This window comes from Saccopteryx leptura, chromosome 2, assembly GCF_036850995.1.
Source record: "Saccopteryx leptura isolate mSacLep1 chromosome 2, mSacLep1_pri_phased_curated, whole genome shotgun sequence".
NCBI classification, from domain to species: domain Eukaryota; kingdom Metazoa; phylum Chordata; class Mammalia; order Chiroptera; family Emballonuridae; genus Saccopteryx; species Saccopteryx leptura.
This window is the reverse complement of record NC_089504.1, coordinates 281,217,996-281,238,282: the sequence shown is the minus strand read 5'-3', so window position 1 is coordinate 281,238,282 and position 20,287 is coordinate 281,217,996. Positions and strand designations below refer to the sequence as shown.

Here is a 20,287-nt window from a genome sequence, read left to right as displayed (position 1 = left end):
AAAACCTAGAAAAAGGAACAGCTTAGGTTAATCTTAGGTTCACTTATTCATTCACTGGATGCTAGACATTGTGAATCTGTTATGAGGTGCTGGATTTTTGTTATATTACTTTAAATATTGTCGGGCTTGTTTTAGGATGCAATTAAGTTATTTGGAATCAATTGATCCTTTCAAGGCTTGCTTTTAAGTTGTGTTGGGAGGTCTACAGCAGCCTTCAGTGTAGGTCTAGTCTGGCAATATTAAGGCAATATTCTTAGGTCTCTGTATGACACTCGGAAGCATTAGGGGGTCTTTCCATCTGCCTAGTAGGAATACAAAATATTCCCAGCCGTATGTGAGCTCCAGAGTGTTCTGTCTTTATTTCTCCTGTGGCTCTTTTCTAGGCTTTGAGTCCTTTCCTCACATAAATTAGCATTCAAAGGCCCAAGGGGATTCCCTATGGAACTCCAGTGTTCTTTGAGCACCTGCCTCTTCTCTGGTATTTTGGCCAGCAAATTCTAGCTGTCTTGGCTTCCCTGAAATCTAAACTCTTATCCTCCTCAGTGAGGCCACAAGGCTCTTCCTCCCTCCCTCTACCGCAGCCTGGAAACTCCTGGTTGTAACCTAAAGACAGTCATAGAACTCACCTTGTTTATACCCTTCTTTCAGGTATTACTGTCCTATGCTGCCTGTCACCCAATGTCTGAAATCCCTTGTTTTATAAATTTTGTTCAGTTTTTTACATTTTGTGCAGCTGTTTAAGGTGGGAAGGTAACTCTGGTCTCTATTATTCCATTGTGACTTGAAATGAAAGTTTAACAAAGTAACAACTGCTAACAGTTTGGAGTATAACCTTTCAAATTTTATTTATTTATTTATTTATTTATTTATTTTTTACAGAGACAGAGAGTGAGTCAGAGAGAGGGATAGACAGGGACAGGCAGACAGGAACGGAGAGAGATGAGAAGCATCAATCATTAGTTTTTCATTGCGCGTTGCAACACCTTAGTTGTTCATTGATTGCTTTCTCATATTTGCCTTGACCACGGGCCTTCAGCAGACCGAGTAACCCCTTGCTGGAGCCAGCAACCTTGGGTCCAAGCTGGTGGGCTTTCTCCTCAAACCAGATGAGCCCGCACTCTAGCTGGCGACCGTGGGGTCTCGAACCCGGGTCCTCTGCATCCCAGTCTGACGCTCTATCCACTGCGCCACCACCTGGTCAGGCACCTTTCAAATTTTTAATGCAGACCATAACACTTTATGAAAATGGAGATAACAATGTTTTCCTGCAAACTTCTTTCATTACTTAACTATACATCATGGATCTCATTACATTGAAGTACATATAAACAAAACCTCATCCTTTTTAACAACCCAAAGGTATAAATGTACCATCTAACAATTTATTCTAACATGGGCATTAAAGCTTTCCCCCACTTGTCTATCAGAATACAAGACCAAGCCTGACCAGTTGGTGGTGCAGTGGACAGAGCGTCAACGCAGGACCCCTAAGACTCAGGTTTGAAACCCTGAGGTCACCGGCTTGAGGAAGTGGTCACTGGCTCAGCGGGGATTCCCTGGTCAAGGCATGTATGAGAAAGCAATCAATGAACAACTAAGGTGCTACAATTACATGTTAATGATGTTTCTGATCTCTCTCCCTTCCTGTCTGCCCCACCACTCACTCTCATTCTCTCTCATTCTTACACACACACACACACACACAAAAAGAAAAAACACCATGAAAATATAGTTGTTTTCTAAAGGTACCCATTTTGCACATGTTGGCCAACATGGGATGTTAGCAGTTACTTTTTTTTGTTTTACTAAGGCCAAAAATAAAGGTAATCTCACTTTTTTTTTTTTTTTTTTTTGTATTTTTCCGAAGCTGGAAACGGGGAGAGACATCAGACAGACTTCCGCATGTGCCCGACCGGGATCCACCCGGCACGCCCACCAGGGGTGATGCTCTGCCCACCAGGGGGCGATGCTCTGCCCCTCCGGGGTCGCTCTGCCGCGACCAGAGCCACTCTAGCGCCTGGGGCAGAGGCCAAGGAGCCATCCCCAGCGCCTGGGCCATCTTTGCTCCAATGGAGCCTTGGCTGCGGGAGGAGAAGAGAGAGACAGAGAGGAAGGGGGGGGGTGGAGAAGCAAATGAGCGCTTCTCCTATGTGCCCTGGCCGGGAATCGAACCCGGGTCCTCTGCACGCCAGGCCGACGCTCTACTGCTGAGCCAACCGGCCAGGGCCATCTCACTTTCTTTTTCACATTTCTTTCATTACTAGTAAGATGTATAATATTTTCTATTTTTGTTTGTTTTATTCTTCCTTAAAATTTTATCAAGGTCTATTTTTTTTCTCTTTAAAAACTAGTTTACACTCAACATAATTGGTTTTAGGTATACAGTGAGGTGTATATTTTTACTTATTTATTTAAGTGAGAGAGAGATGGACAAAGAGACGGAGGGAGAGAGACGAGAAGCATCAACTCATAGTTGTGGGACTTTAGTTGTTCATTGATTCCTTTCTCGTGTCTTGATGGGAGGTGGGGAGTTCTAGCTGAGCCAGCGGCCCCTTGCTCAAGCCAGCGATCTTGGGCTTCAAGCCAGCAACCTTTGGGCTCAAGCCAGCGTCCACGGGGTCACATTTATGGTCCCATGCTAAAGCCAGCAACCTCAGGGTTTTGAAACTGGGTCCTCTGCATCCCAGGCCAATGTTCTGCCTACTACACCACTCCTTGCTCAAACCACCCAGGGATTCTTAATGCTACTTGTCATGATCACATTTCCACAAGGTTTAGAATTGCTCATTATTTATTATTAAAAATGGCCTCTATGAGTCTGTGCCATGCACTGTAATAAGCACTTTCCATACACTTTCTCATTTTAATTATCTCTATAAAAGAATGTTAATTATTCATATTTTACAGATGAGGAAATAGAGCTTTAAAATTTTAAGTCACCCAAGGACATACACCTTGGTAATGGATGTTTCAGCATTCCAAAGCAAGCCCAGCTGTCTCCAAAGGCCAAGTTCTGACCTGTGGTGGTGCAGTGGACAGAGTGTCAACCTGGAAGGCTGGGCTTGCCTGGTGAAGGCACATTCGAGAAACAACTATGTGTTGATGCTTCCTGCTCTTCTCCCACCCCCTTTCTCTCTCTTTCTTCTCTTTAAAATACATATATATATTCAAGACACATAGTTTTTTTGCAAATTTCAGAAGACCACACTTCTCTGCTTTTCCCATTCTAACGCTCTGAGAGTACTGCTACAATTTCACTCATCTGCCCTCCATCTCATGCTGATACTCAAGCTCTAGGTTTGCCATATTTAAGAAACAAAGATGCCCAGTTAAATTTGAATTTCAGATAAACAATACAGAAAAGTTATTCATTGTTTATCTGAAATTCAAATTTAACTGGGCTTTCTGGAAACTTTATGAAGCTCAGACTTTACTGGGGTTACAGGCCTCTATGTCCTGTTTCCAGGTCGAAAATAAAGGCCAGTGGAGGCACTCGATGTAGATCTGGTGCAGCCACGGCCTCCTTAAGTGTGGCAACCACTGCTCCTCTCTGAAAAAGCTACTGACATGAATAGAATGGCAGAGGGCGGCACTCAATTCTCCCGGGACACTCCCTACAACCCGGTCATCAAAAAGGCGATAGGTCAGAAGGCTTTGGAAGCTGAACACAATCCCAGGTGAGGAGGGGAAGGGAAAGAATAAACAATGGGCCTAAGGGAGCTCCTCAAGTGTGGGAACCACTATAGGTATATCAAACCGCGAGGACAAGCTAAACAAGAATCAGCTGGACAACGGCCCGCCATGTCTAACCTCCCTCCTGCCCACTTTCCTCTGGGTTCGTACCGGGGGCCAATTCGGCCCACACGTCTATCCTCTCTCCCTTCCCCCGTGACATCGCCGCCCCTGACATCCAGCCCCCCTGCTACAGGCCCCCTACTCCACTACCTTTGACTCGCGCGCTCTTGGTCTCGAATTTGGTTAGCATCTTTCAGGCCTAACGCTCCGAGGTCCTTCACCAGCCTCCACGTCAGCCGCCCTCAGCCGCGACTCCCGGAAGCTCCTCCGGACACGAACTTCCGGCCCCTGGAGCTCCGGGATACCGAGACCGCGCCAGGGTGGGGCTAGAGAGGCCACTGTCGGACAGAAGAGAAATAGAAGCTTCCGCTCCGCGGAGAGACAAGATGGCCACGGCAAGAGGCGGCTCTGTGGCTGACCTGGAAAGTCAGGGTCTTCTTCACCTTCTGTCTTTCTGCATTCTCCTGGCAGGTGAGGCCTACCCCCACCCATGAGCTCCACTCTGTGAGGAGAACCCGCCGGGTCAGCCTAGCCACGAGCGCCGCCGTCTCCCTTCTGGTTCCCGCTGCTCCTCTATCCTCCCACCCTGTAAATCCTCTTTCTCTTTCGTTCCCACGACAGAAGTTCCTCCTTTACCTGGAGCTGAAGGTCCCCTTTCTGCCATGGCACGTCGGGTCGCCCCATTTCCATCTCCAGGCCTCCTCCTGGACTCTCTCCCACTTTATCAGGATGCCTCATTTTCCCCAGAGCTGCAGCCACCCCACCCACAATCAGAAAGGACAGGTGTCAGTTGAGCTTTCTCCCCCACGCGTTTAGGCATTTCAGGATGAAAGCAGCCTCGTTCTGTGGAGGTAGGGCAGCACTTATTAGGAAAGTAGATTCCCCGTTTCTTCCTTTGTTGATTTCACCATAAAACGGCGTTCCTGTGCTTTGCCTCAGTTTGTCTCATCAGTATGGTGAGACAAAAGTAGGATATGGGTACTCTTAACTGTTTAGGCTGGGAAGTAACGATTCAAGGAACTTCAGGCATTTACAATGCTATATGGATTTTTAGTTTGTCAAGCTTTAAAATGTATATAACCACGACCATACCGTCCCCCAAATTCACACTGGTTTCAAAGATCCCCAAAGGAGAAACTGTAGCCGCCCCACACTGAGCACACACAAATGAGCTACTGACGATAGATTTACTGACAGGTGTGTGGCATAAGTTTTCTCCCGATTTTGTTCAGACTCCTAGAAAAATATCTCAGGTTTTTAAAATTGCAATTTATATTATTAGACTGGAACTCCTTTTATTAACTAATTAATAATGTATATACAGGCTAGAAAAGTAGAAGTGTGGTGACCAATGCAACCAGACGCCGGTACATCTGAGGTTAAATACCTTCCCTTTGACAAATGAAGTTTTCTCTCTTTTAGCTTCACTGTCAGTTGCTCTATGTAGAATTTGTAATAAACCTTTGAGGCACACAGCTGGGTCCATTTATATGTTCCAATAAGGTGCCTAAGAAATGAGAAGAGTGGACATTACTCCCATTTCAGAAAGTATGAAATGGCCAAGCCATACAGTGAGCTAATGACAAGATAGAAGCTAGTACTATCATCTCTCAATTTTTCCTAACACTTTTTATTTTATGATTAGGTTTGTGCAGTGGAAACTCAGTGGAGAGGAAGATCTACATCCCCTTAAATAAAACAGCTCCCTGTGTCCGTCTGCTCAATGCCACTCATCAGATTGGCTGCCATTGTGAGTTGAGGTTGGGATTTGTGTTTGTGACTGTTGACATTTCAGTCTATGCCCTATATATAAAGATCCAAGTCCTGCTTTGGAGTTTCAGCATACGAATTAAGCTATGTGGGTAGGAGCTGGTAGATAACCATTTGTCAAGCCAGGCAAGATAATTAGGAAGAACTAACATTTAATAAATACTGTTTACTAATCTTCTTAAACATGCATCTCATTTAATCCCCATGATATAGCTACTATTATTATCTTATTTCACAAATGCTGAAACTGAGACTTAGAGAAGTTGAGTAACTTTTCCAAGATCACCTTGCTATTAAGTTATGAAACCAGGATTTAAGTCCTAGTGGTCTAGGTTCTAAGCTAGGACTTTTTTTTTTTTTTTTTAACAGAGACAGTCAGAGAGAGGAGTAGACAGGGACAGACAGACAGGAATGGAGAGATGAGAAGCATCAATTATTAGTTTTTCGTTGTGCATTGCGACACCTTAGTTGTTCATTGATTGCTTTCTCATATGTGCCTTGACCGTGGGCCTTCAGCAGATGGAGTAACCCCTTGCTCGAGCCAGCGACCTTGGGTCCAAGCTGGTTAGCTTTTGCTCAAACCAGATGAGCCCACACTTAAGCTGGCAATCTCGCGAGGGTCTTGAACCTGGGTCTTCTGCATCCCAGTCCGACGCTCTATCCACTGCGCCACCGCCTGGTCAGGCTAAGCTAGGACTTTTAACCGCTCAGTAAGTTAAGTAGAAAACTGATCTTTTCTAGAAAGCTGTATATTCTATGGAGTCCAGTCATCACCTGTACTCTGAATGCTCTTTTTTGAACCAAAGTGAGCTTTTTAAAGGCAGTAAACTGTTTGAAGAGAAGGCATTGAGAAAACCATAAAATTGCAAGAGAGATTAGTAAAGCATTTGGATTTGTCTTCATGCATTGCAAATGTATTCCAGAAGAGAGTACCATGACAGCATGGTTATAAAACTATGAAAGGGAGAAAAAGTTGCGGTCTAAAGAGTGAATCCCAGTTCCTTTTCTGCTTAACTGGCCATCTTCAGATTTTGTTCTATGGATAGTAAGTAGCTCAGTCAGAATGTAGTTTTGCAGGAAACACAATCAGATCTTGGCTTCTTCATCATCAAATTGATCACCTCAGAATTTCAGTTTACTGTTATAAAAACAGTTAGCACATACCTGTACAGAGGCTAAAAGTGAGACTACTAATAGTAGATGTTTATTGGTTATGCTGAGTAAGTAGTGTAATTTTAGCAGTACTGTGTGATTTTCCAATTTTGTAGGAGAGAAATGGAACATTGATGAGTGAAGGACTTGCTGAAGGTGGCAGTTACTACTTTTTTTTCCTTAAGATTTTATTTATTCATTATAGAGAGAGGAGAGAGAGAGAGAGAGAGAGAAGGAGGGAGGAGCAGGAAGCATCAACTCCCATATGTGCCTTGACCAGGCAAGCCCAGGGTTTTGAACCGGCAACCTCAGCGTTTCCAGGTTGACGCTTTACCCACTGCGTCACCACAGGTCAGGCTGAGTTACTACTTTTCTACCCAGTGTTTCCTGAGCTGTACTCTATGTTCATTGTCCCAGGTCTCTGCTACAGGAGGTGCTGGGAGTAGGTTAACTGGTTCCAAATGATTTTGGACTTAGGTTTTTTGTTTTTTAAATTTTAGAGAGAGAAGGAGGTGGGGTAGAGAGAGAGAGAGAGAGAAATGTTGATCTGTACCTCTGTGTGCCCTGACTGGGGATCAAACCCACAACCTTTGTTTATTGGGACTGCTTTACTCAACCAAGCTATCAGGCCAGGGCTGTTGGACTTAGTACTTAAACTGAGTTTGTGGGTAGAGGGGAGCAGATTCACTGTGGGCTAAGATCAAACTGCTGGTCTTGCTAGAACCTCACTGTAGTGCAAAGATAGAACCCCATCCTCCTGGAGCTGGCCTCCCAAGGTATCACATTTGGGGATGAGTCATTCTGCTGTGTGTTCTTAAAGCAGCTCTGTGGGAAGCAGAGCAGCAGTAGAGCCCAGTGCCAGTGCAGAGAAGCAAGTGGGGAGGGGCTGGACTCTGGCCACTTCCTCATTAAGATTTGTTTCCTTTTCAGCCTACTCATTTATAAGCTTTTCTTCATCATATCTGTCTTTCCTAAGCAAGATACACCCTCTTTAATTAGGGTTGCTAGCATGATAAAATTAAGGAGAAAGAGACTCAGATTTAATTTTCAGATTATGCTCTGTTTCTGTTGGATCTTTTAAAAGTGCTCTGAGGGTTTTGTAGGTTTCTTTTAGTTCTCTCCTTTCTTCCCTTTTTTAATGTGCCCGATAGTATGAGATAAATGGGGTGGAGGTGGGGGGAAGAAACTTCTCATTGAAGCCCCAGAGAAAGTAAGCAAGTTATTTAAGACTACATAGTCACACATTGGGACACGGATTAGAATCCAGGTTTTTTAAGTTCATTGTCATAGCTTGTCCTCTTCCTATCCTCCTTGAAATTATGTATGTTTTATTTGTAGGGTAGCTGTTTCTTTTCTCATGATTTAAATGCTATGGAAAAGACTATTGTCTTTTGTTTTACTTAGAACTGTTATTGGTAGGGATATCTTTACTGTTGTTATTTCAGAGTCTGATATGCCTCTATATATTAGTATTGTCACTATCAACATAAATGTAAGTATTTACTATATATAAAACACAGTTGAATGCCTTATATATAGTATCCATGTCTAGATTTTACTAGATCCCATGGGATAAAATACCAGGCTGACACTTTGAAAGTGCCTATGGTTTTTGCCTCGTGCATGTTACAGGTATTTTGGTGCCTTGGTCTATAGGCATAATTCTCATTCCTGGCTGTATATAATAATGAACCACATGTGATATGCTTTGAAATTACACATACTTGGGCCTCACCTTTAGCGATTTTAATTTAGTAGATCTGAGGAAAAGCCCAAGTATCTCTGTTTTAAAACTCCTAAGTGATCTGATAAGCTGATACATAGCCAGGGTTGAGAACTGCTATAAAACAATTTATGAATAACACATCCAATTTTCAGTGAGGAGATGTCTCATGAGGAGACCTAATAGTGTCTCTACATAGAACACTAGGGACCTAAAGGGTATTGCTATGTGGAACTCAAGGCATTCTGGATTGTGGGTCATCCATTCTCTAGTGTGGTGCTTCCCAACCTTTGTCATGTCATGAGACACATAAAAAATGGCATTCTGGCGCATACAATGAAATGGATGATATTTGTAGGGCATCCTGGGGTAATGGATGAGCCTGCTCCTGGCTGGGGGTTACCAGGCTAGGGTCTTTGGAAACCCTAGGTCCCCAAAAATGAGGGTAATCATCAGTACATCTCTAATCCACGTAAGGCCCCTCAGTTGGGAAACTCTGTTCTGGTGGCCTCAAAGTTCTTGATAAACTTGACCTAAAACTGGGCAAAGAGAAGCAAAGCTATTCTTAAATAGGGCAAAGGAATGGAGATCTAGGGAGGTTGCTGAGGCCAATGACGTCTTCGCATGTTTTCACAAAGGAAGATTCAGTGGTAGGGTGATGAGCTAGAGATTTAGAGCTGGCCATTTTCTATAGAAAATACAGGTTTGAACATTTTATGTCTGTTGTCCTAGAATCTTATATAAATGGCTAAATGAGATTGAGGGAAGAGAGCAAGAAAATGAAGATTGTAGAACCTTTCTGACCTTTAATGAACAGGCCTCCTTAGGAGACTCTTGCCCTCCATCCCCTCAAGTGAAACAGGGGCCTTTCAGCTCTTTAATTCACGTCTGGATGTGGCTGCATTAACCCAAATGTCTTGTGTGACATGTTTGGGAACAGGTGCTCTGCAGTATCAATGAGGCAAACTAGAATTGTCAACTGTGGAAGCTTTAATACGACCCATTCTGTCCTGCTAGCTTCCATTAGCGGGGATACAGGAGTTATCCATGTAGTGGAGAAAGAGGAGGATCTGCAGTGGGTGTTGACCGATGGCCCCAACCCCCCTTACGTGGTTCTGCTGGAGGGCACGCTCTTTACCAGGTAAGAACTGGGTGTATCTGCTGGAAACTGCATGCAGAGAGGGGGATATTCAGTGAAAAGTTCTCACACTTGTGAGTGAAAACTTCCTCTGGCTTCTTTGGTCTGATCAGGACAGGGGGTGGGGTGCTCCTTAAGGAAAGATGCACCGTCAAAAGGAATTATCTCAGTGACTGTATAACTGGAGCTGTAGTGAGTAAGGACCCCAGGGGAGGAAGAAGGAGTGTGCAGGGCACTCAGACACAGGGTTGATGAGATTAAACTCTGAGCTCAGATTGGGTCATCGTCCTCTTAGAAGTTAGAGACTGAAAAGGCAAAAAAAGAGTCAACAGTTTGATTCTCTTAATTCCCCATTTGTTTCCATCCTTGGAGGCAGGATATTGGGCTGCCTGATAACCTTCCTATCTTCCTTCATGTCATTCTCTCCCTGTTCTAGGAAGGTGATGGAGAAGCTGAAAGGGAGAACCAGTCGAATTGCTGGTCTTGCAGTGTCCTTGGCTAAGCCCAGTCCTACCTCAGGCTTCTCACCTAGTGTGCAGTGTCCCAATGATGGGTTTGGTAAGAGCCCCAAAGAATCAGTGGAACCTACTGTCACTGAGAGCTCATTGTTTTATCAGTCTCATCTCTTTGTGTATGTGTGTGTTTGGTGGGGGGAGATATATGTCTGTATGTCTGTGTCTGTGTGTAGTGCGAGCAATTGACTCCCAAACAGAAGATAGGGTTTCTTTGTCTTTGCCATCTATCCCTTCCCTCTCCTGCTTCTCCTTCCACTAACCTTCCATCCTCACTTTTGTCACATGCTCATATCTCTAATTGGCCAGCTGAGGGCTCCCTGATACTAGTGTCTATTTACTGTGGGTGGTGACAGGTTGATGCTCACTTCTTAGAGTCCCCCTTCTTTGGAACTCTTAGTCCCAACCCTATAATATCTTAACATTCCTCTCCTGGTCCCTGGGTGCCAGGTGTCCCAACATCCTGTCCCCCTTCTTCAGGTATTTACTCCAACTCCTATGGGCCAGAGTTTGCACACTGCAGGAAAATACAGTGGAACTACCTGGGCGATGGCTTGGCTTATGAAGACTTCAGTTTCCCCATCTTTCTTCTTGAAGATGAAAACGAAACCAGTGTCATCAAGCAGGTAATAACTTTGTGAAATCCTAGCAGTTCCATTTAGAATTTATTTTTAGGCTATCCTCTTGTTTGGAGGGAATCTCATTCTATTAGTGCACTCTCTGAAAGACAGTTGCTTCAGGAAGAGCCAAGAAATGTATTTTTCTCACATTCCCCTCTCCCATTTCTCTCCTGCCTTTACAGCATTAAAGAATTTTAGACTGCAAGAAAATAGAAAGGATATTTTATATGAAACAAGGTATAGAGCCCTGGTTAAGAACCCTTAATATGGTAGAAGGGTCGTTGGACTAGGAATTGGGAGATTCAGTTCAGTAATTTCTGAAGTTCTTTTCAGCTGTAACCTCTAATTCTAGTCTATTTTCTTTATTTTAACAGACAGAACAGTTAGGAGATTCATCTGCCCCCAACTAAGTCATTGAGTCTGTGCCTCTTCATACCTCTTGATGAGTTTTTCTTTGATCTTCTAGATCCTGTGGTTGTACTGGACAACTATAGCTCAGGGACAGATGTGGGAGTGGCTTCATGATAGAGCTGGGCCCTCCTCTTTCTGGGAAGTATGGGAGGGACTCCACAGCAGGCTGCCTCAGTGGGGTCCATCTCCCCTTCTAGTGCTATCGAGATCACAACCTGAGTCAGAATGGCTCAGCACCAGCCTTCCCACTGTGTGCCATGCAGCTCTTCTCACACATGCACGCTGTCATCAGCACTGTCACCTGCATGCGGCGCAGTGTTATCCAGAGCACCTTTAGCATCAACCCAGGTAGGACAGAGTGGAGGCGTGCTGGGTGTGCCAGGTGGGGGTAAGGGACCAGGTCTGGGAATGTTGGGAGACCTGTAGGAAAGGAGTGGGTACAGGTGGGGAGTGCTAGGGGAAAATGTGGAAATAGTTCTCAGTAATCACAACTTGTCCCTCAAATGGACAGTAGCAGAGAAACTAACGTGGAGGAGTAGAAATAGAGAATGTTACTCACGGAGTCCATGGGGTCAGAGAGGTCTTCCATATCTTCTTTTTAGCTACCTTCTCCTTTACACTCTTTGTGTCTTACTCAGAAATCGTTTGTGATCCCCTGTCCGACTACAATGTATGGAGCATGCTTAAGCCTATAAATACATCTGGAACATTAGAGCCCGATGACAGGGTTGTGATTGCTGCCACCCAGGTAAGTGTTGGCCCCTGATCAGGTTGGGCAGGGCCAGCACAGAAAGGGCAGAAAGGCCTCTGTTGGCATATCAGGTTTCAGAAACGCTACAGCGGGAGCCTCAGATGGAGAGGGATCTGGGCTGTGGGAATCTGGCCTTCAGGACACGAGTATTCTCTTGACTGAAACAGGAGAGGGGGTCTGGGGCCTGCTTCTAATTTCTATTTTCAAAGTGTACCTCCCTGCCTTTTCTGCTGGACCCAGCTGGACAGTCGTTCCTTTTTCTGGAATGTGGCCCCAGGGGCTGAGAGTGCTGTTGCCTCCTTCGTCACCCAGCTGGCTGCAGCGGAAGCTTTGCACAAGGCACCCGATGTGACCACCCTACCCCGCAACGTCATGTTTGTCTTCTTCCAGGGGGTAAGGGCTCTCCAGCTTGAGTGGAATGGCCAGGAATGGTGTGGAGTGGTAAAAGTGGGAGTGGCCATCACCTGGGGAAGATGTCAGTACTTGACCTAAGTTGTTATTCAGCAGAGAGCTTCTGGATATGTCTACATGTATCTCCCCTTCAGAGTCCCCCATTTTGGGAAGGCTCTGAACCCTGATCTGGAAGTGGTATACTGCCCCCCTCCCTTCCCCACTGATGCCATGTGCTTGAGGCGTTCTTTTACATCTATTCCCTGCAGCCCTTTCCTATCACCCCCACCCAGGAGCCCTGAGGCTCCTGACTCTCCCCCTCTCCCCACAGCCTGGCCCTGGAATAAGGGAACAGCAGCTGTGGCAGAGTCAGGGGAAATAGGGGAAGACAAGAAGCGTAGCAGCCGATATTTGTGCCTCAGGCCTTACTGAGGCCACTCTATCCATTTTTAGGCTCAAAAACTCATGTGATATATACATGTGAGGGATAGTCATAGCTGGGAGCAGGGTGGGGAGGAGGGCTCAGTCACATGACTGTGAATCCTGGCCAGCAGTTGAGATGCCATGATATAGTAACCTTTGTGCTGAGAGCTTTGATCTGGCCTCAAGGAACCAAGGCTGCCCTAACCCTCTGGAATCTTTGTTCCCTTCCCACCCATCTCTGCTCCTCAGGAAACTTTTGACTACATTGGCAGCTCGAGAATGGTCTATGATATGGAGAAGGGCAAGTTTCCTGTGCAGCTAGACAACATTGATTCATTCGTGGAGCTTAGACAGGTGTGCATGTACCCTTCCGCACTTCTTTTCTACCTAAAGTCTCCTCTATTGTTCTGTTGTCCTCACTGCAGGTACCACTACCTCTTCCCTTCACTTCTCTTTTGATCCCACTCCTTTCTCACAGAATGGAAGGCTGATTATAAGTGTTGCTTCTTCATCCTTCCCCCAGGTGGCCTTAAGAAATTCACTAGAGCTTTGGATGCACACAGACCCTGTGTCTCAGAAAAATGAATCAGTACGAAACCAGGTAATCTGAACATCTCTCCCCCTCTCCTATTTTCAGCAGCTTGATACGGGCACCCCCTTGCATTGGCCATATCTCCACCGGCACTCAGGGCCTGTGAGGCAGGACCTTAAGTTGGGTGTTGGCTGAAGTGAACACCACGGCTGTTGCAGCTCTCCAGCAAAAGCCATGAGATCAGCTCATGTCACTGGTTCCATGGGATGGCTAGTTCTCTGATCATTTGGTGCCTAGCAGACCATTGCTGGCCATTGAATTCAGGGCAGTGCCTAGCTCCCTTCTCTCTCTGTTGCCCTATGGGTCCAGTTGTCCAGGCTGTGCTGCCCCATTCCTGGCGTGTCAGACTCAACCCAAAGTGTTCTTCACTTTCCTCACTACCTGTTCAGGCTCCTTCCTCCCTCAGCACCCTGCTTTAGGCACTTTGTTCCTAGGAGGTCTCTTCCTGCCTCTGCTGCTTCAGTGTCATCCCTGCTCTGGGCTCCTGCAGCCCTTACCAACTGAATTGTCTATCTAGTATTATTTGTCCTTCCAATTTTGCACAAGAAGTAGTAAGTGAAGCATCTACTGAGGATAAGACAATTCTGAGGGTAGTGGGGTTTTAGCTATAAATACAAAAAACACAAGATCTTTTCTTTTTTATACCATAATTTGTAAAGGATGGTAGGAGCTACAGGAAATTCGGGGGGCCTTGGTTCTAAAACACTTGAGGAATTTAGATCCAGGAGGGCTTAGGGCAACTCCCCAGCTGGGTACTGAAGTAGAAAGTATTTCAGGACTAAAAGGGACCTCCCACTTGCCATTCCCCAGCCTCTCAGGAGTTGATTCTCCTCCCTCTTCCTCCTCTCCTCAGGTGGAGCACCTCCTAACCACACTAGAGAACAGTGGTGCTGGTGTCCCTACTGTTGTCCTTCGGAAGCTGAACCAGTCCCAGCCTCTCCCACCATCTTCTCTGCAGCGCTTTCTTCGAGCGCGAAACATCTCTGGTGTTGTTCTCGCCGACCACGCTACTGTTTTCCATAACCGGTAAGGATTGCCTAGCCTGCATCCTTTTCCTTCTTGGAGAGAGTCTGCAGTCGAAGTCTGTAGAAAGAAATGTCTTTTGTGTCAAGAAAGATCACTGCTTTTCCCTCTCCCCACACCACCTTCCTCAAAACCTCAGATCAGTTTTTGTTCTTTGTTTAGTGGCCTGTTGACATCTAACCTGGTCCCCTCATTTGACCTAATGTTCATATTAGAAAACAATTCTCACTTTAACCCTTTCCTGCACAATCATCCTTGTAGTTCCACCTCCCGCAAGCTTTCTAGGGGCCTGAATTCCCCAGGGCTACCAGTAGAGGGCATCAACCCCAACAAGAGCACTGCAATGATGATAGCGTTCTTACCGTGTAGGATAGAGAGTTATCTCTGTCTGGGGCTCACCCAAGGGTACTGCAGACCATACTCTGAAATGTCACATATTCTTGCCATGTGGTAAGTGCATGTGGTTCAGTGTGAGGATATAGTGAACCCTCAGTTGAGTGGAGCTCCAGAAATAAGGGATGAGGTCTGTTAGTCACTTCTTCTGGTCCAAGGCACCCCTAAATTGCCTCTAACTTGAGCCTTGGGCTATCAGGGGACTTCTTACTCAAACTGGACTGCTAAGCCTCCAGACTCCCTTCCTCTTCCAGTGGGTCAAAGGGTTTCTGAGTGAAGATGCTTAAGTTCTGATTCTCTGACCCCATCCCAGTAGCAGCTTCTCCTTTATCTTGGGCAGCGACGCTTCTGGGGCATAGGGTCAATTCTCCTCCCCCAGTTTGTCATCCATATCACTTTTGTTTGAGGGGTGATTCATCATTTGAACACCTTTAGGACTTAAGTGGCTGACTTGATTCTGTATGGGACAGGCATTTATTGATGGTAAAGGCTAGGAGCTCTCTTCTCTTAGCCCTGCTTCTAAGATCTGTCTCCTTGGGCTCCTCAAGGAGGCCAGGGTGGTTTCACCCAATGCAGTGTATTATATATCTGTGAATAGTTGTGCTAGCCGTCCTCTACTTTCAGCCACCCTCAATGTAATGTTCACTGGAACAGTCACACAATTGCCCTGATAATGTGTCGCAGGCTTCACTGAAAGTCATTTTAGCCATCCTCCTGTATCTCCAGCCCAGATGACATAAAAATATCTGTGATGTTTAAAGATCTTCATTCTGATCTCATTCACCTTTCCTACCTTGTCTGTTGGAATAGTGTTTATATTGAACTATGGCCACCCTCACGCCTACCTCCTCATTTTCCACATCTTCAATATGGAAGCCCAATCTCTCTACCCTTCCCAGATGATGAAAAATAAAATGCCAGGCTGCTACCTAAGGGGCATTTGAGGGAGGGAAGGAGCAGGCTTCTGAGAGTAGCTAAGTCTCGTGTTGGCTTTCCCGGCAGCTATTACCAGAGCATTTACGACACCGCTGAGAACATTAATGTGAGCTACCCTGAGTGGCAGAGCCCTGAAGAGGACCTGAACTTTGTGACAGACACTGCCAAGGTAGCACTGGCCTGGGCTAGGTGGGAGCATGGGAAGCACAGTGAAGATGGTTAGAATGTTACTGTTTGGGGTTAGAAGAGAGGCCCACTCAGCCCCCCTCCTCACCTACCACAGGCCCTTGCAGACGTGGCCACAGTGCTGGGGCGTGCGTTGTACCAGCTTGCAGGAGGAACCAACTTCAGTGACACTATTCAGGCTGATCCCCAAACAGTAAGAACAAATGGGCCCTGCTTACTTTCTGTCTAGTTCCACAGCAGGCTGCCTCAGCCTTGGTGGATACCTGGTCTCCACCACCTTGGAACTCAGCATGCCTGTGTGTGCCTGTAAGGACACCTGACACCTAAGAGTTCTCAGCTGGGCCTCATCTACCCCTTCATGAGCCGGCCACTGTTCCCCAACCCCAGCGTCTATCTGACCAGTCTGGTTTCTATCCCATGATTGGACGTCCACTAATCACTGTTCCTGGGCTCCAAGTCACAGACTTCGTCTTCTCACTGTCCCAATCCTAGGTTACCCGCCTGCTCTATGGCTTCCTGGTTAGAGCCAACAACTCGTGGTTCCAGTCTATCCTCAGGCAGGACCTAAGGTCCTACTTGGGTAAGCACCTGGTGTGGGAATGGGACCCTTAGCTAAGGGAAGGGATAGAGGGTCATCATTTTACTTTAATCTTTACTTTTTGTTTTTCCCTCTCTATTTTTCCCCGTTTCTTTTTCTTTCTGTTTCTCTTCGCTGGCTCTGGCTAATCCAATCCTGGGCTCTTCCCATCTCTGCCCATCTGCACTGCACCTTCTGTTGACCACCTTCTCCCTTCCCTGTGGTCTGCACTCAGGCGACGGGCCTCTTCAGCATTACATCGCTGTCTCCAGTCCCACCAACACCACTTACGTTGTACAGTGTGCCTTGGCAAATCTGACCGGAAAGGTCACCAACCTTACTCGAGAACAGTGCCAGGATCCAAGTAAAGTCCCCAGTGAAAACAAGGATGTGAGTGGTAGTGGGTATCAGAGTTGCCCCGAGGGTCCCTTTCCCTTGGGCGGATTGGAGGCTCTCCTAGGCCCAAATGGACCCAAAGGCCTGGGATGGAGAGGGGGAGGGGTGCAGCCCTTTGAATTTGAGTGTTGAACAGGCATTATCCTGAGTGAAAAAGGACCATCTAAAGGGAAAAGGGAGGAGTGAGAGAAGGTCACCTCAGCCCATATTCTGACCTGTCTTCCTGTGCAGCTGTATGAGTACACATGGGTTCAGGGCCCTCTGAACTCCAACGAGACAGACCGGCTCCCCCGGTGTGTGCGATCCACGGCGCGACTGGCCAGGGCCTTGTCCCCTGCCTTCGAGCTCAAGCAGTGGGGCTCTACCGAGTACTCTACGTGGACTGAGAGTCGCTGGAAAGACATCCGTGCCCGGATATTTTTGATAGCCAGCAAAGAGCTTGAGGTGAGATGAGGAGAGAGGTGGTGTCAGAGATACACCTTTCTATTGCCTTCTGTCCCAGACCCCCTTTCATCTCCCATTACCCAGATTTGCCACAGAAACCTATTGCAAATCTGTCCCTTGTCAGCTAGTATGCCCCATTAGAAAGCTTGTCTTTATTGATAGTTTGCTTCTGTGTTTATTGGGGAGATATGTTGTCATAGAGACCCGAAGGGAGACTCCTAACCCTGTGGTCCCCAGTAGTAGTTCCACAGCTCCTGTCCCCCCAACATTCCCACCCAGCATAGCCGGGATGAGTCAATCCAGTATTTATCGAGTACCTGTCACAAGTAAGTCAGTAATGTAATTTCCATGAGAGAATCAAAGTCATAGGTTCTGCCTTAAAGATGCTTAAAATCTAATAGAAGACAGAAGCAAGAACAGAGGTACTTTGCTTCTCTTTTAAAATGGGGAGACTAAATCTCCAGATTGGGGAAATGTTGCCTATGATTATTCAGTGCTTGGTACTTGGAGCCAGCTCCAGAATTAGGTCCTGGCTCCCAGCCCCAAGCAGTACCTCAAGCTTCACTACCATAATCTGAGAGCACCTCTCTCCCCCTGCAGTTCATCACCCTGACGGTGGGCTTTGGCGTCCTTGTCTTCTCTCTCGTCATCACCTACTGCATCAATGCCAAAGCCGATGTCCTTTTCATTGCTCCCCGGGAGCCAGGTGCTGTGTCTTTCTGAGGAGAACGCCAGCTTCTCCTGCCAGCTCTGTGGTTCATTTCCTAGAGCATTTGTCCTGCTGGGACAGTAACCACTAGTTTGTCACTGGAACTTCTCTGGGCCTTGCTCAGACTGGGATTAACATAAAGAAGTGGAACTGCCCGAAAGAGACAGTGAGAGATAAACAAGTTTCCTCCTCCCCCAGCTCACCCTTCCGGTCTCCCCTTTCCCATTTTTTCTTTCTCCCTGCTGCCAGATTCTGGAATGATCCTATTTAACTCCTAGCCATCCACCCTAAATTATCCTTCCTCAGGATCCCTCCTCCACTCCTTCCATCCTGCCCTGTACCTTCCTCTACTCCCCACCCCACCTCTGTACCCATCCACCTTCCTGACCAGGAAGAATGACTTGAAGGGTTGAATGCCAGGAACAAACTACAAGAAAGCCTTGAGGAGGAGGCCGGCGATCTGTGGGCCGAACCCGCTGCCTCTCCGCCGTTCTGTCTCCAGGCCCTTAGATGGCACATCAGGGTGGGTGTGCTGCTGGGTGGGTATCCCACCTCCAGCCCACAGTGTCAATTGTCATTTTTATTAAGCTGTAAGATCTAGTTTTGTTGTTTTTCTTTTGTTTGTTTTTGTGTGTCTGTAAATCTTTAAATAATGGGTTTCATTAAAATAGACTATTCCACATGACCTGTAATGCGTCCCGGGCTCATGAAATTGTTGCTTCATGTGCTCTCTTCTGGGTGTTCAGAGGCCCAAGGAGGAAGGCTCTGTCAAACCAGCTGGAGTCCTGGAAGAAGGGCTCCTTTTGGAGCCTTGGAGCCCTGGTTTCCGTCTCATAAGAACAATGTTAGCAGAGCTTCTTTCCACCTTTGTATTTGACATTCTTCATTCACTCTGAGATGCTGGCGAGGGTACAGAGAGGAAGTAGATACAGCCCTTGAGTAGCTCCCAGTTGGGGTAAGGGGAGAGACAGATAGACTAGACTAAACGGGATTTAGTGAGATAAATGGGATAATTACAGAGTACCGAGTGCTGTGATAGCACATAGTGGGACTTGGGGCAGTGTTGTGACGTTTAGAAAGGCTGCACAGATGACGAGGCCTTGGAGGTGTGATTTAGGTTCGCCAGCTGTGGAAGTACAGAGCCAAAAGAAAACACGGGTCATGTTGAGGAGTGGTGAGTTCTTCCCTCTGCCTGAACCATAGGGCCAGCAGGAGAGGCTGGGGCAAGGCACGAAGACCTGCTGAGGAGTGGAGGCTCTCTGTTGATGGGGGTATTTCGTAGACCAAAACGAGAAGTTTGGGGCTCTTCTAGAAAGAACCTCGGCTCTTTGGAGATCCTCTGATTCCCTCGGTTTTCATGGAGGCAGAAGTCTGGAGTGTCGCAGTACTGCTAAACGATAGTCAGTGGCTGAGTCAGCTGAGGGGACAGAACTGGCAGGAGGGGCTCTGAAGCCAGCCTTCTCCCCTCACTGGCCACGCGGCTGTCTCCCACATGCCTGGGGACAGCAGAGATGGAGAAGAACTGGCCATTTTCAGAGTCCCAAATCCCCCTCTTAAGTTTTTCTGATTAGGCTATTGACCTTTTCAAATTCTGCTGAGAGGAGGTAATTTTTCTCCAGTTTCCTCCCAAGTTCCCTCAGGAGTATGTTTGGGTTCTGGGATTGGAAATCCACACTGCTGCTCCCCCCACTATGCACCCCCTCAGTCTGAACTAGAGAGGCTGTGTGCTGTGCTGGCGGAAGCTGAGCGCAGCTGCCACCATCATCTGGGCTGACTGCACACCCGCCTTGGCCAACAGGTTTCCCAGCGGATAGGGCACTAATTTCCTCATCCTGCTGGTGGCTCCAGGAAGCAAAGAGGTGGCTGGCTACCAGTAAGCGGGCTGAACAGGGAAGCAGAGGACTGGGCAGATCAAGGGGATAGGGTGAGCAAGAAAGAAGGTTATGAGATGGGCCTTCAATAGTCAGTCTCTGCCTTAGCAAGAATCCTCAGCACAGGCATCTTTTCTGCCTTCCGTGCAATCCCACTTCACAACCCCCACCCTTCCCCCCCAAAATACAGAACCAAAACACTGGCTCTTTCTATGACCCTTAGGTAAGCCAGACTCAATGGCAGTGTCACAGGCCCTCAGGTGACCCACTGGGGCTGCCTTTCTGAGAATGGTCTGGCTCCTCAACAGGTAACTTTTGTACCCTGGAGACCATGTTGGGACTGGCTGGCAGCATCTTAGGGCCACAGAATTTAACTCCTAGCCTCCCTCCCGCTTGTTCCAGGTCTTGCTCACCCCTGTACCTTCTGAAATTCATGTCCCAGCACCTTTTCCAACAGGTCTTCCCACCCTTTCTG

The 20,287-nt window shown here is 46.9% G+C and overlaps 2 protein-coding genes across 3 annotated transcripts in view; one reads left to right on the top strand and one right to left on the bottom strand.

Annotated features, from left to right (window-relative positions):
* Nucleotides 1-4,083, bottom strand: part of COPA (COPI coat complex subunit alpha) — a 63,304-nt gene extending 59,221 nt beyond the window's left edge. For both annotated transcript variants that reach the window (XM_066362028.1, XM_066362029.1), the window contains exon 1: nt 3,946-4,083. In XM_066362028.1, coding sequence (XP_066218125.1) covers nt 3,946-3,985 — 40 coding nt within the window. In that variant the 5' untranslated portion in view covers nt 3,986-4,083. The remainder of the gene's footprint in view (nt 1-3,945) is intronic.
* Nucleotides 4,084-4,134: 51 nt separating this feature from the next.
* On the top strand, nt 4,135-18,626 carry NCSTN (nicastrin). Its single transcript, XM_066362030.1, has 17 exons — nt 4,135-4,266; nt 5,441-5,545; nt 9,458-9,581; nt 10,015-10,136; nt 10,571-10,716; nt 11,319-11,469; nt 11,760-11,869; nt 12,113-12,265; nt 12,935-13,039; nt 13,209-13,286; nt 14,131-14,303; nt 15,696-15,798; nt 15,913-16,008; nt 16,308-16,395; nt 16,628-16,782; nt 17,020-17,232; nt 17,833-18,626. The coding sequence occupies exons 1-17, from the start codon at nt 4,182-4,184 to the stop codon at nt 17,953-17,955; spliced, it is 2,130 nt and encodes a 709-aa protein (XP_066218127.1). The 5' UTR covers nt 4,135-4,181; the 3' UTR covers nt 17,956-18,626.
* The last annotated feature ends 1,661 nt before the right edge of the window (nt 18,627-20,287 follow it).

Bases quoted from the DNA above. Each gene is read 5' to 3' on its own strand.
- NCSTN (XM_066362030.1), top strand. From the start codon at position 4,182: ATGGCCACGGCAAGAGGCGGCTCTGTGGCTGACCTGGAAAGTCAGGGT. The intron at 4,267-5,440 runs GTGAGGCCTACC...TTTTATGATTAG, and splicing joins TTTCTGCATTCTCCTGGCAG to GTTTGTGCAGTGGAAACTCA. The intron at 10,717-11,318 runs GTAATAACTTTG...CTCCCCTTCTAG, and splicing joins AAACCAGTGTCATCAAGCAG to TGCTATCGAGATCACAACCT.